This window comes from Apis cerana, linkage group LG15 (assembly GCF_029169275.1).
Source record: "Apis cerana isolate GH-2021 linkage group LG15, AcerK_1.0, whole genome shotgun sequence".
Lineage (NCBI taxonomy): Eukaryota > Metazoa > Arthropoda > Insecta > Hymenoptera > Apidae > Apis > Apis cerana.
Window position 1 is genome coordinate 2,974,866 of NC_083866.1, and position 13,775 is coordinate 2,988,640.

The 13,775-nt window shown below is 19.3% G+C and overlaps 2 protein-coding genes across 14 annotated transcripts; one reads left to right on the forward strand and one right to left on the reverse strand.

Moving 5' to 3' along the window:
• Positions 1-656: 656 nt before the first annotated feature.
• LOC107998006 (cholinephosphotransferase 1) lies at positions 657-11,962 on the reverse strand. 13 transcript variants are annotated; one of them, XM_062085490.1, is made up of 11 exons: positions 11,557-11,962; positions 10,839-10,986; positions 10,488-10,610; positions 10,302-10,405; positions 9,448-9,582; positions 8,164-8,298; positions 7,275-7,406; positions 5,809-5,967; positions 5,581-5,706; positions 5,355-5,493; positions 657-1,912 (listed from the first exon to the last, which is right to left on the reverse strand). In XM_062085490.1, exons 1-11 carry the CDS (start codon positions 11,791-11,793, stop codon positions 1,836-1,838), a joined length of 1,515 nt encoding a protein of 504 aa, XP_061941474.1. In that variant the 5' UTR covers positions 11,794-11,962; the 3' UTR covers positions 657-1,835. The 13 variants fall into 13 exon arrangements, with proteins under 13 accessions (XP_061941474.1, XP_061941473.1, XP_061941479.1 ...); XM_062085489.1 differs by having other exon boundaries at positions 657-1,924; XM_062085495.1 differs by lacking the exon at positions 9,448-9,582.
• Positions 11,963-12,135: 173 nt separating this feature from the next.
• LOC107998007 (large ribosomal subunit protein bL21m) lies at positions 12,136-13,641 on the forward strand. The gene is made up of 4 exons (XM_017056997.3): positions 12,136-12,441; positions 12,833-12,961; positions 13,064-13,384; positions 13,462-13,641. Exons 1-4 carry the CDS (start codon positions 12,342-12,344, stop codon positions 13,560-13,562), a joined length of 651 nt encoding a protein of 216 aa, XP_016912486.1. The 5' UTR covers positions 12,136-12,341; the 3' UTR covers positions 13,563-13,641.
• The last annotated feature ends 134 nt before the right edge of the window (positions 13,642-13,775 follow it).

Below are 13,775 nucleotides of genomic sequence, written 5' to 3' on the forward strand. Positions count from 1 at the left end.
TATTATTATTTATATTATTTATATTATTATTTATTATTATTATTTATATTATTTATATTATTATTTATTATTATTATTTATATTATATATATATATATATATATATTTATATTTATATGTATATAAATTATATATTTATAATATATAATTTCTTTTTTTTAACAAAAAATTCATTTGACCTAAAAATCTCAAATATAAGAAAAAAATTTTCACAATAATTATTTTTTTTAAAATTATATATCAAATATTTTAATAATCGAATTATAGAAGAAAGATTTAATTTAAAAAAATTAGAAAAATTTAATGATTAAAATAATAAATAAATAACATTTTCATAAGAATTGTTCTTTTTTCTTCAAATTATTATATATTAAATAACAAATTTTCTAATAAATAATTAATTATAATATATCATAAATTGCAAAAAAGTTAATAAAATAATATATAAAATTACAATTATCTTTACAAAGAATTCTTTTTTTACAACTTATTATAAAATATGATAGACAACCGAATTCCCAGAAAATAATGATTATTTCTGACCCAGTTTCCAGTGCAAAAATTGAACTAATTTTTAATCGTTATTCGAATTTGTTACACTTCTAAACAATCAAAAAATTCATTTAATTCTAAAATTTACTAACAAACAAAAAAGATAACAAAATGATAATAAAAATTTTATTTGATTGTATAAATTACATGGTTTATACTTTATAATATAGAATTTTTCATACCTATATATATATTTAAAACAAAATTTTTCATAAAATTTACTATAATTAATATTGTAACGTACTTTAAATTAAATTAAATTAAATTAAATTAAATTAAATTAAATTAAATTAAATTAAATTAAAATTAAATCTCAAAAAAAAATAACTAATTGTTTTTCAATACAAAATTATTTGAAATATTCTCTTTATTTCCTATCGTTTGTAGCTTTTTAAACTTTATTCAAATAATTGAACTATTATCAAAGATAAGAAATAATACAAATTCTGTTAAAAATTAAAGATCGTCGTAAAACCGACAAAAATTAACAATATTCGTTTTGTATTATGCTATAACTAATACATAACTATTCAATATTAATTTTTCAATATTAAAAAATATTAATCTTCAATCTTTTGAAGAAATTAAATCATCTTTTTTACATATATTATATATTATATATATATTTATTCTATATATATTTCTCTTCAATTTCTTTTATTCTATATTTTTTTTGTCCTTTAAAAAACTATTCTATTTTCATTCCTTTATAAAATAAAAATCTCTAAATGTTTTCAGTAATATATATATAAGTCTTATCTTATAATTCGCAGTGTTTCTAATTGTAATACGAGTAACTATGAGTCTTTCGTTGTATAATTACCGGTAACGAAATTGTACTTCATAGTGTCCGTTTATAGAACTATTACGGGATCTTACTTATTTTGTTGAAAATATTTCAATTGACCAGTCTCGTATAATGTAAAATATACTTATCGAAAAAATTAAAATTCTTTTTTTTTAATTTTCTTCTACGCTGCCAAGAAGGGTGACGCAAAACTCTCTTTTAAATATCTTTTTCTATTTCGCTATTATACAAATAAATTTTTTCATTTATCATGTCGTTTATGATCTTTTCTCTAATCGAATTCAATATCTTTACAAAAAATTAAACCACAAAAATTATACATTTTTCTTACATTAATGATATATCTCTATTACGTAAATAATGATGTATTTGTTTTTTGATTGAGAAAAAAGAATCATAAGAATTACAAAAAGAGTTTTGCGTAATCCTGTTCTGCGATATAACTTATTTACGCTAACGAATATTTTTTCAATTGTCATATATCGAGAGTAGTATCAGATCCATGATGATAATCCTCGTCTAATAGAGGCTCTCGTTCCACCATCGTTCGAACTGTGAACAAAACTATTCATGCATACAAAAAAATAAAAACATTAACGAATGGTATGTGCGAATATCTTGAATATGAATTTTAATAATTCTATTGTATATTTATTTATTATGAAATATTATTTTTATTTTCATAAAAGCATTTAATATTTAATGGATTTAGTTTGTATAATTAGAAATACGATTATACGATTAAAGATAAGAAAAAAATAAATATCAAATTTCTGAAAGTATCATTCGCACATACTTGAATAATATATTATAGATAGTATATATAATTCTATTTAACATCAGATAAATATTTATGCCCATTTATGTAACAGATCACGTATTATTATTAAGTTGGCAATTATAATATTTATAAAAAAAATTATTATAATCATTTTATATTTTCAATAAGATGCATTAAAATTATATAGTTGCCAAACTCTTCTTTTTATTTGATGTTTTTGTATATGTATCAATCAATGACCGTATCCAAAAATCTTTTTTTGATTTTTTTTATATGTTTTATGATAAAAATAATTTGTACACGTTGAAATATATTAGAAATATAATTTTTAAATACAACATATCAAACATGTTTGTTAGAACCAAAAAATAAGCACAATCATGCAAAATGCTATCTTTACATGCCATTAATTCTTTACTTGCTTTGTTACGTACCCCATAATATTTATATATATTTCATATTATTCTGAATATTCGATAAAATATTTATTAAATAGAAACAAAATAAAATTAAATAAAAAAGAAAGTATAAATAAAAAATTTAAAAAATATCAATTCTTCAAGTATTTAATATTAAATTATATAGGAATATCTTATAGAATATTTTGGCTTACTATAATCAATAATTTACACAAAAAAAAATATTTTCATGTCATTATAAAATAAATAATGTATAAATTGAAGTGAATATTCGGTTAATAAAAAAAACAAATTTTGTAATTATTGATTAAAGTAAATAGAATTTACTAATAATAAATGATAAAATAAAAAAATTAACTTATAGAAAAATTTCATAAACATGCCAAACTTTCCAGAATCTAACTAGAATTATTCATGCAAACTATTATAATATGATTACGAAGTTATAATTCAGATATTATCAAATTTAGATATTGTTATAATTCATTATTATATATAAAGTTGCAAGAAACAATAAAACAAAAAAATTTTAAATCATACAGAATAAAAAAAACATGCAGATTAAAGGTACATTAGAAAGCAAGATCTAGAATTTATCTTTAAATAAAATCACCTTCGCAATCCATTTTGAAAGGATTATCATGGATTAAATCCGAAGATAGGAAAATGGGACACTCCAAATGTTTTGATCATTACATCAAGCTTTTTTCAATGAAAATGAAAATATACAAATAAAAGATAGCATGATAAAAAGATTATTTATCGAAATAGTATATTACATTTTATGAACAAAAACCAAGATACGGTACATTTGATTATTAGATACATTATTTATTTTATCAGCCAATATTGTGAGAAAACCTCATAGAATATTGTCATTCAGTAAAAATTCAAAAATCTTTCAGAAAGATTTTTATAATTAAAATATTGTATAATATTTAAATTAAATATTATGTAAATATTGTGCTAATTTTTTTGCACAATTCTTTTTTCATGCACAATGATTCTATTTTATTAATAATCATATTTTTGAAGAAACTATTTCTTGTACAGTTTCAAATGAAATATATTTTTATGACCTAATATTTAATGTCAAAACATTAAAAATTTAAGATCTCTTTTTAAATAACATAAATCATTATCAAAAAAGCTTTTAAATGAATGATACTACAATACAAATTATAAATTATGCATACATAACGTACGTATACAATAATATAAAATTTACTTTCCATGAATTATAAGGATTACAATATATTATGAATTTATATATATAATATATTCTATCTCATTGAAAATAGATATTTATTTAGTAAAGAAATAATTATTAATGAATAATTATTTTATGATTAATATTATTAAATCAATATGCTATTTTTAAAAAAAATTTTATAATAAAATACCCACTTTATTAAATTAATTTAAGAATATCTTTTTCATATAAAATTATTAATCAGTTGCTTCAGCTTATTTGAAAATATTTTATACATTTGAAATCAGAAACTCATATTAAGATTTAAATTGAAAATAAATCATTATAGATTAAAAATATGCCTATCAATTTATATAAGACTTAAACAATACATATTCTCTGTATTATACACTTTTGCTGACATAATTTTTTATCAAGTACAAACAAAAATAAAAAATATGTATGTTATATTTAAAAAAAAATAATTGTAATTTATTAGCCATTAATATTTTTTTCAATTTCTTGTAATTTCTCAATATATAAAATTGAAATTACAAAAAAAAAAAATAAGAAAAATCATAAAGTGAATCAAATGAACTATCTTTGGTAGGTTATTTATACTATAAATTTGTTATAATTGACTATTGAAATATTGGAAATATTCATATTATACATATAATTACGTATACATATATTACATATAAACTAAAATTGTAAGTAAGAAAATAATCATGTTTTCTCTAATCTTAAACAAACCGTTATAATATTCTACGAGATCATGAAATATAATGTTGCATCCAAAATATAACTTTAGTATCACTAAACACAACCTTCAGAAAACGATTATTATATTTTTTTTTTCATTTGAAATTGTGCAAAAATTAATATCTTTTAAATTCATCAAAAAGTCATTAAAAGTTCATCAAAATTTAAAACGAAGTCATTGTAATTTTAACATAACCAAATATGAATTTCATACAATTATTAACAAATAAAAATTGAATAAATCATTCGCATTCAGTGATTTAATTAAATTGCTATAAAACTTATAAAAATGATATAACGTTACTTAAAGTTTATATCATGTCTTTTAACTATTTTTCTTCGATAATAATTATATATTACTTCTTATATTTAAATTATATTATTTCACATATCTTGTTATTATCGATTTTAATCTTTAACTTTGATCACTAGGTACACGATATTTTTTTTCGTCGATAACAAATTGCAATCGACAGTAAGCAGTGAATGATTTTTAATCAACATGTTGATGAGATTTTTTATTTATATTCAATACTAATCATATACGGCGATAAGTAATTACTGTGATAATAAATGAACTGTACTATTCGTATTTTGTGTGTAAATATATATATATATATATATATATATATACATACATATATATATATATATATATATGTATATATATGCATATATGTATATACAATGATATAACAAAATTTATCAAATTCCTATATTTTCTTATATTGTTAAATTTTTTTTATACAAAAAATGAATTGTACAGTACATTTATTATCACAAGTAAATCCTAGTGATGTTTCTTTTGCAATCTATTACGTTGGGACCTATTAGTACCATTTTTTTCAGCTGTATTAGAAACCAGGCTCATTCGATGATCTCCTAATGGTATCCTAAATAGTTTGATCTTCATATAATCACAAATTTCAAGACAAATTTGAGAACTATATCGGAGCAAATCTAAAGTAACCCAAATCTAAAAACAAAAATAAATATAAAACATATAAATATAATATTTAAAAAAAATTCAATAAAATATATATTCAAATATTAAAAAACTTACAAAACATAACCATAGAACATAATATTCTTTAATAAAGAAATTGAAATATTGATTCAAGAATAGCATTGCTGGTCCAATTAGTGAACTATCTAAATATTCCATTTCATTTTTTGTCATATGTGCAACCTGTAATAATGAATAATAATACCATAAAATATTAAACGTAATTAAAACAATGAATAAACAAATTAAACAATTCATAATTAAACCATAATATAATATACGTACCACTAATCGATTGGTAACTTTAGCTGCAACCATTCCAAATGCAAGTATGTACAATGCAGGATGATTTTCATATACATGTTCAGCACTTTTTCTATAAATTATAAAAGCTGGTACTACCACAAAACTAAATGGAATAATTGGAGATAAAACTGATGTTCCCTGAAACGGAATAAATATTATGAAGATAATAATAATTACACAAAAAAAATATTCAAATCAGTAATATATTTACGAATACCTAATTTTAAATACCTAACTAAAATTTAATATTTAAGCATCTATTTATAAATATAATTATAAATTATAAATTATATTTATAAATATAAATATTTATAAATATACATATTTAATAAATTAATAAAAAAATTACATAATAAATTTAAAAAGGACAAATTTTATTATTTAAAAATAGAATATGTAATTAAATATTTTATACACAAAAAATAGTTACTGTACAAAAATTTTTTCTATTTTATATGCAAGAAATAGTTACTTTCAAAAAATTTTATGTATACAATATACATTTCATTGAAATTTTACATCTTTATTACAAAGTTATATACTTTACATAATAAATCAATTAAAATTATCAGTTTCAACATTTTTATTATATATTTAAATATAAAATATAAATCTTTCAAGAAATCTCTAAAGAAGCATCTATTTACAATAGTACAAAATTATATTAAAAATTTATAAAAATTAGAAAATTAAAGAAGATAATTTAATTTATTACTATATATATTTTTAGCATAATACATAATAATAAAGTTATAATACACAGTAAAAAATTAGTTGCAATAAAAGTAGTTAAGCATGTACTAACTAAAATTACTGTATTAATTTTATAAAATAATATATATACTTTTAATAGTGCATGCAGATTTATAAAGTAATAGTGCATAGAAATTGATGAATAGGAATATAAAATGGAAGATATGTATGATATTCTAATATATATTCTTATATATTTAGGAAAAGGTGTTAACCAAAGTGAAAACAAAAATACAGTAAACAGTTCTGTGTGATGCTCTTGCAAAATTTAGACCCATACAAATAATTTAATGAGTAACATTAAACATTTTTCTTATATTATAATTAATTATATACAATCCTATAATTATAATTGATTCATTTTTAATTTAAACAAAGATAATAATTATATAAAATATTTTTAACATTATTAATTTTTTGAATTACTGATATATGGTATGATATATATATATATATATATATATATATATATATATATATATATATATATATATTATATATTATATATAAATAAATATAATAATATATATTTATTTTATGTCAATATCAAATATATAAAATACCAAATTCTGTGTATAATTTAAAAAATAAATTTGTTTAAAAGTAAATTTGTTTTTTATAACATGGGCCTAGATTAAAGTAAAATGCAAAGTGCACTACACGATGATTTTATTACTTTTGAACTGACTTACTGCGACGGTGGAGCCATTTTTTCCGACACCACCGGCAAGAATGACGGAAATGCTGCTTTGTGCAAGTAAAATAGCGATGCCCACAGCAGCCCATAATGGAAACACCTTGACCTCTGTGCCAGTATATGGCAACTGTGCAAGCGATACGAAAAATCTTTCTATTAGTAATTTTTAAATATTTTTAATTTCTTTTTCATCATTGATGAAAAGAACTTCTTGCTCTTGAAACAATTTCAAATCTTCAAAACATATTTAAATAATTTTCATTATCTCACAAAAATAGTCAATTAAAATCAATCAATTAGAAACTTTGGAGTTTTCTAATTTCATATCAAACTTACTTATAAATAACTTAATCTAAAAATTCAAATAAATTCATTTTATATTTTTTATAAACAAAATCTTTAAATCTTTAAATTAAAAAATTAATTTCTTTTTTATTAATTTTTGTATAAATTAATTTGCTTGAATTTTACTTTATTTTTAAAAATTATATTATTATTGTATAAGATTGACAATTATTTGTACGAAAATATTTCTGGAATAAATAATTAATATCCTAAAAAATATAGTTATAAACACTTAAATAAAATAAAAGATAAAATTCCATAAAAAAAATTATATTTTAGAATAATATTAGAATATAAGCCATATTTTTTCATAATACATCATACAAATATCTTATATTATGATAAAATAATGTGCATATAGATTATAAAGTAAAATTTAGTAATGCAGAAACTATTTTTTAACATGAATAATAATAACTGAATAGACTAGATAGGCAAGCAAAATAAAAGAAGAAAGACCACTATAGTGATGTAGATATATATAAAAATTTACATATATATATATATATAACTGACGAGTTTGAATTTTTAAAACTTACTGCAATCGTGGAACCGTTCTTTCCAATCCCACCAGATTCAAAGACTTTACAGAATTCAAGGAATACATGAATGTAGCCTGCATAAAATAACACTGCTACGTAGTTACTGATTGTGCCTACACCAAGCACTGGTATCTAAACAAATGTACAAAATCTCTCTCGTTATAAATATTATAGAAATATAATTAAAATTTATCCTATATTTATTTTATATTTTTTAAATTATTCGTAATTTTTCAACATAAAATAGTTCCATTAGTGGCTCAGTATATAATACAGAATAGTAGAATAGTAAATTAAATTATTGGGCACAAGGGAGCCAGAAAATATAAATAACAAATTCTTCATTTCTTATAAGTTTCTACATTCATATAATATAAATGTTTATATTATAATAATTTGTGATTAAGATGAAAAATTGTATTTTGAATCAATGGATTATGATTATGATAAATTTTATGAATGTAATTTTTATATGAAGATATTTGCTTACTGTTTGAAGCTAATGCAAATTTTTTAATATTAATTTTATTTCATTTTAAAAGATATTAAGATATTATTAAAATATTATGTTATGATAATAAATATATATATTTACATCACATTATTTAATATTTTTTTGATAGAAATTGTTTCAAAAGCACAATTTTAAATATTAAACATAAGTTGAATTAAGTAGAAATTATTTTTTATAAATAGAAAGTATATATTTTTTATAAATACAATAAAACAATTCTTAAAATATAATTTTTATTATGATAGATTTAGTATTATATGATTATATATTCTTTATTATACAGTAATATTTTTTATTATACTGTAGACCATAATTTGAGAAATATTTGAAATTAAAGAGATTATATAATTCAAAATAAAACAAAAATCAAAAATAACAAAATTACGATGAGGAAATTGTTTTGTCTCAATTGCAATTTTGTTATTCTTAATTCTTTATTTAAATTATTTTGCGCTATAGAATTTCTCTGATTTCTTTCATACTACAAATTTTGGTTTACTGTATATATTTTTTATGAGAATATAACAAACTGTAAGTACAAATACAAATTATGATGTATTTATGATAAATAATGATATGATGCAGGAAGATAAAAAAGAAATGGAATAAATGAAGGGGAATAAGTGAGTAATGAGTAAGAAATTTAGAAATAAAATGCATGTTACTATAAGTCTCATAGCAAAAAAGGTAATTTCAGCACTGCTCCTCATGCCATGCTGCTCCCATTTCCATATTTCTAAAAACAAAAGTCTAATTGACTAACTTACAGCCACAGTTGAACCATTCTTGCCCACTCCTCCGGTGAAAATCACCGAAAAGATAGAATATAAGTTTGCCACTGCACAAATTACTGTCATAACTCCTATTAAATACTTAAACATAAAACCATCTATGTATGGTATCTGTAAGAAATAATCTCGTTAGACTCATGCAGAAATACTTTCAAATTTTTTATAAACATGAGTCTTGAGATAAAAAATGATGAATTTATCAAAAACTTTAATTTTTATTCATATAATCAATAGTTAAATTAAAGAGTAATTAGCTAACATTTTAATTATAATAATTTATTTCTATATTATTTATCTTTAATTAATAAATTGATGAAATGAATAGATGAAACATAAACAAATAATATAACATACATACAAAATTATGATAACAAAGGTAACAAAAATTGGACAACATTTGATGAAGGTTCAAATGGAAAATCATGATATAAATAAATGTAAAAAATTAAATTTATGTTCTTAATATCTTACAAAAATTCATATTTTATAATATTGAATATTTACAAACTCTATTACTAAATTTTAAAAGTAAATTAATATTATTAGATAAATTTAATATTAAAAAAGTTCATATTTATTTAAAAAACTAAAAATAAAAATAAAAATAAAACAAAACAAATATTTTATGATAATCAATTATTTAATTAAGATTTGCAAAATGTTTCAATATTATTAATTTCATTAATAAATTATTATTAATTTCAATAATAAATAAATTAGCCAAACATTCTTCAAGTACAATATATTATTAAAATATATTTGATATATCTTATTGATTGACATAAAATAATTTAAAATAAAATTAAAAATATTATTAAAATAGATACAACCTCCATCATCCATATTTTGGGTCCAAAAATTGCAGAAATGAGATGAATTATTATAATGGTAAATTGTGCTTCTGTAACATCTATTTTGCCAAATCTTAAAGAACCTAATTAAAAATAATTACATTATAATATAAACAACAATTTTGAAAATTATTAATATCTATGAACAAGAAAAAAATTTTTTACCTGAAACATATGTTTGCCAATGAGCACAATAAAAAAGTGTCATAGCACAAAAACATTGAAAAAACATCCATGTTGGATAATATCCTAATTGCACTGCTATACATGCTGATAAAGCAATAAAAACTAAAAAAATAAAAATATTATTTTTTTATTTATAACATAATAAATTTAAAATTACAATATAATATAAATTATAAAATACATTTTATGTTTAAATATTATTTTAGTAAAAAAAATTTATTTAGTAAAAGTTTATTTAGTAAAAAAAATATACAACATATCATTTATTATATATTTAATATGAATTTTCAACAAAAATTAAAATCTCAAAAAGTTATTAATTTAACATACCAGTTGATATGGAATCACATCCATGATCAAATAATTCACCTAATGGTGTTGAAGTTCCTGTTCTTCTGGCTTGCTTACCATCTATGGCATCCAAACTTTGATAAATGAACAAACCAAGTGCACATAAAAAACATGCCCATCTAGGTGCCTAAGATAATATTAATTTCATTTTATTAATAAATTATTTTTTTGGATAATATATTACAAAATATATATATAATTTTAGAATAAATATATATATATATGAATATTTGATAAATACAATTATATAATTATTATACATGAGTACATTTGATAAATACAATTATATAATTATTATACATTAGTATATATTTAATAAAAATATAGAAATATCTACATTTAAAGAATATAATCATTTGTATTTTATCATATATATATATATATATATACTATATATATATATATATACTATATATAAACATAACTAAAAATTTATGGAATTAATAAAATTGAATTAATATATATAATTCAAATATTCATATATTATATATAAAATTTGCTTTTTATTAATAATTTTATATTTTATAACGTAATTGCATATATTTATTTTTTGTTTATATCTATTCTAATCTCTTTTTTACTTTTACTGAATAAGTAATAATGAATAATTATATATTGGCTTTTTAAATTCACAAAAACTTCTTATATTTTCACACGGAAAAAGATTCAATAAAATATTAGGTTATGTAAACGATACCTCAGTTTTAGCATCAGGGCTGTAATACACAAGAACCAAAGTAGTTGCAATGTTGACGATTAGACCTACGATAGTGATTAAATTGGGTGCAAGCCAAAGAGGTACTTTGCTAACAAGCCAGTCCCACCAGGGTTGAAGAAATCCATCCAAAAGACTGCTTGTCGTACAGCTATATTTGTGTTCACTAAGACGTTTCAATTGTCCAGGCGATAGAAGTTTTTCCTTATAAAACTGCATAATTCGACGTAGCCGAATTACTAAAAACACTAAGAATGATTATAATAATTCAACAATCATTGATTCTACACAATACAAATGGCTAAACATAACAAGTAACTATTCGCGAATATATACGACATCTCTTTACATACTGATTTGAACCGGAACTACAAGCGAAGTCTACAAAATACTACGATTCTTCCGTATATGCAAATTGTTTTTAGATCATATATTAATTATTACATTAATAATATATATTACATTAAAAAATAAATATCATTAGAAAAAAATCATAAATAAAAATATAATATTAAATAACGATGATTTTTTAATATATTTTATTTTCGAATATGATATATTGAAACTCGTTATTTAAAAATTTCGCGCGAATCTTTACAATTGCTTCATATTTTCTTATTAAAAAAAATCATTTTTATTTTTTCTAATATATTATTTTTTTGTTTCATAAAATATATCTATAATTATAAACATCTTTTACATATCTTTTAAATTTTTCACGTTCTTAAGTTATCAAACAAAACAAACATGTAAATAAGTAATAAATCATGGCGACACTCACTACTTCTACGAGATTATTTAATTTTGTTACAAATACCTGTATCAAAAGAATTCTTCCGACTTTAACATATAAAAAATACTATCCAGGTTTATTAATATTTTACATAAAAATAAGATTCATTTATTTATTTACATCAAATTTTAAATTATAACCTCACTTTTATTTCATAAAATAAAGAAATTTTTAATAGTTAATAATTAATTATTTTGAAATGCATTATATCATAATAGTTAATTCTTTAACTATTTTTTTTTTTAATTATTCGTATATGGATTTTATGTTTATCGTAAAATATGATTACTTTTAATATTTATATAATATTTTATTTATTTTATTATTGTTGTAAAACTTATTTATTATTATTATAATTATTAATAATATCAAATTATTATATTATTATTATATTAACATAACATAAAGATTAAATATTTTTAGAAATAAATATAAAATATATAAATAAAAAATTATTTATTATAGTATCAAAATTATGGGAAATAAGAGTAGATGGATATCGTACTCGATATAAATTACCTTGGTTCAATTCATCATCAAACTATCAAGAAGAAATGCCTGAATATGATGAAAAAAAAGAAAAAATGGCAATTGGTAATTATATGGAATAAATATGCATTATGATAATATTTTTCATTAATTATTATTTATTCTTATATTATCTATGTAATTTTAATATTTTCTTTCTATTTTTAGATGTAATCAATGAAATTAACAAACAAATAGCTACTAAATCGACTGGTCGCTTATTTGCAGTCATACATGTACTAGGAAAACAATTTAAAGTTACAGAAAGTGATATTATAGCCATTGAAGGTAATTGGCCACCTCAACCAGGAGATGAAATAAAATTAGAAAAAGTATTATTAGTTGGCAGTAAAGATTTCACTCTTATTGGAAGACCTATTCTAAACAGAGAATTAATATCAGTTGATGCAATTGTAATACAAAAAACTTTGTCTCATACAATAACAAATTTTAAAATGAAAAAAAGGAAACAATATAGAAGATTAAATTGTAAGATTAATATTATTTTATAATATAACAAAAATATTTTACAATTATTCCATTTAATATATTTATCTATTTTACAGTTTATAGGATACATAGAACAATGCTAAGAATAACTTCTATAAATATAAATGGAGATATTGATAAAAAGAAAGAAGTTGAAGGTTTAGATAGAATATATTAATTAATAAATAATATAATGTAAAATGTTAATGAATAATGTACATTATTCAAATATATTTTTTAATCATTAGTAATAAAAATTTGTTATTGTAAATTTAAATATATTTAAATTAATATAAAATATAATGGAAGTAAAAAAATATAGATAATATGATATATAAAAAATATTAAACAAAATGCTATTAAATATATTGTTAAATACATATTAGAACAA

Excerpts from the sequence above, each read along its gene's own strand:
- LOC107998006 (XM_062085489.1), bottom strand. The coding sequence starts at position 11,793 with ATGCAGTTTTATAAGGAAAAACTTCTATCGCCTGGACAATTGAAACGT. Across the intron at positions 7,407-8,163 it reads AGAACGGTTCCACGATTGCA|TTGCCATATACTGGCACAGA; the intron begins GTAAGTTTTAAA and ends TCGCTTGCACAG. Across the intron at positions 5,968-7,274 it reads AAAATGGCTCCACCGTCGCA|GGAACATCAGTTTTATCTCC; the intron begins GTAAGTCAGTTC and ends ATTCCGTTTCAG.
- LOC107998007 (XM_017056997.3), top strand. The coding sequence starts at position 12,342 with ATGGCGACACTCACTACTTCTACGAGATTATTTAATTTTGTTACAAAT. Across the intron at positions 12,962-13,063 it reads AAAAGAAAAAATGGCAATTG|ATGTAATCAATGAAATTAAC; the intron begins GTAATTATATGG and ends TTCTATTTTTAG. Across the intron at positions 13,385-13,461 it reads ACAATATAGAAGATTAAATT|TTTATAGGATACATAGAACA; the intron begins GTAAGATTAATA and ends TCTATTTTACAG.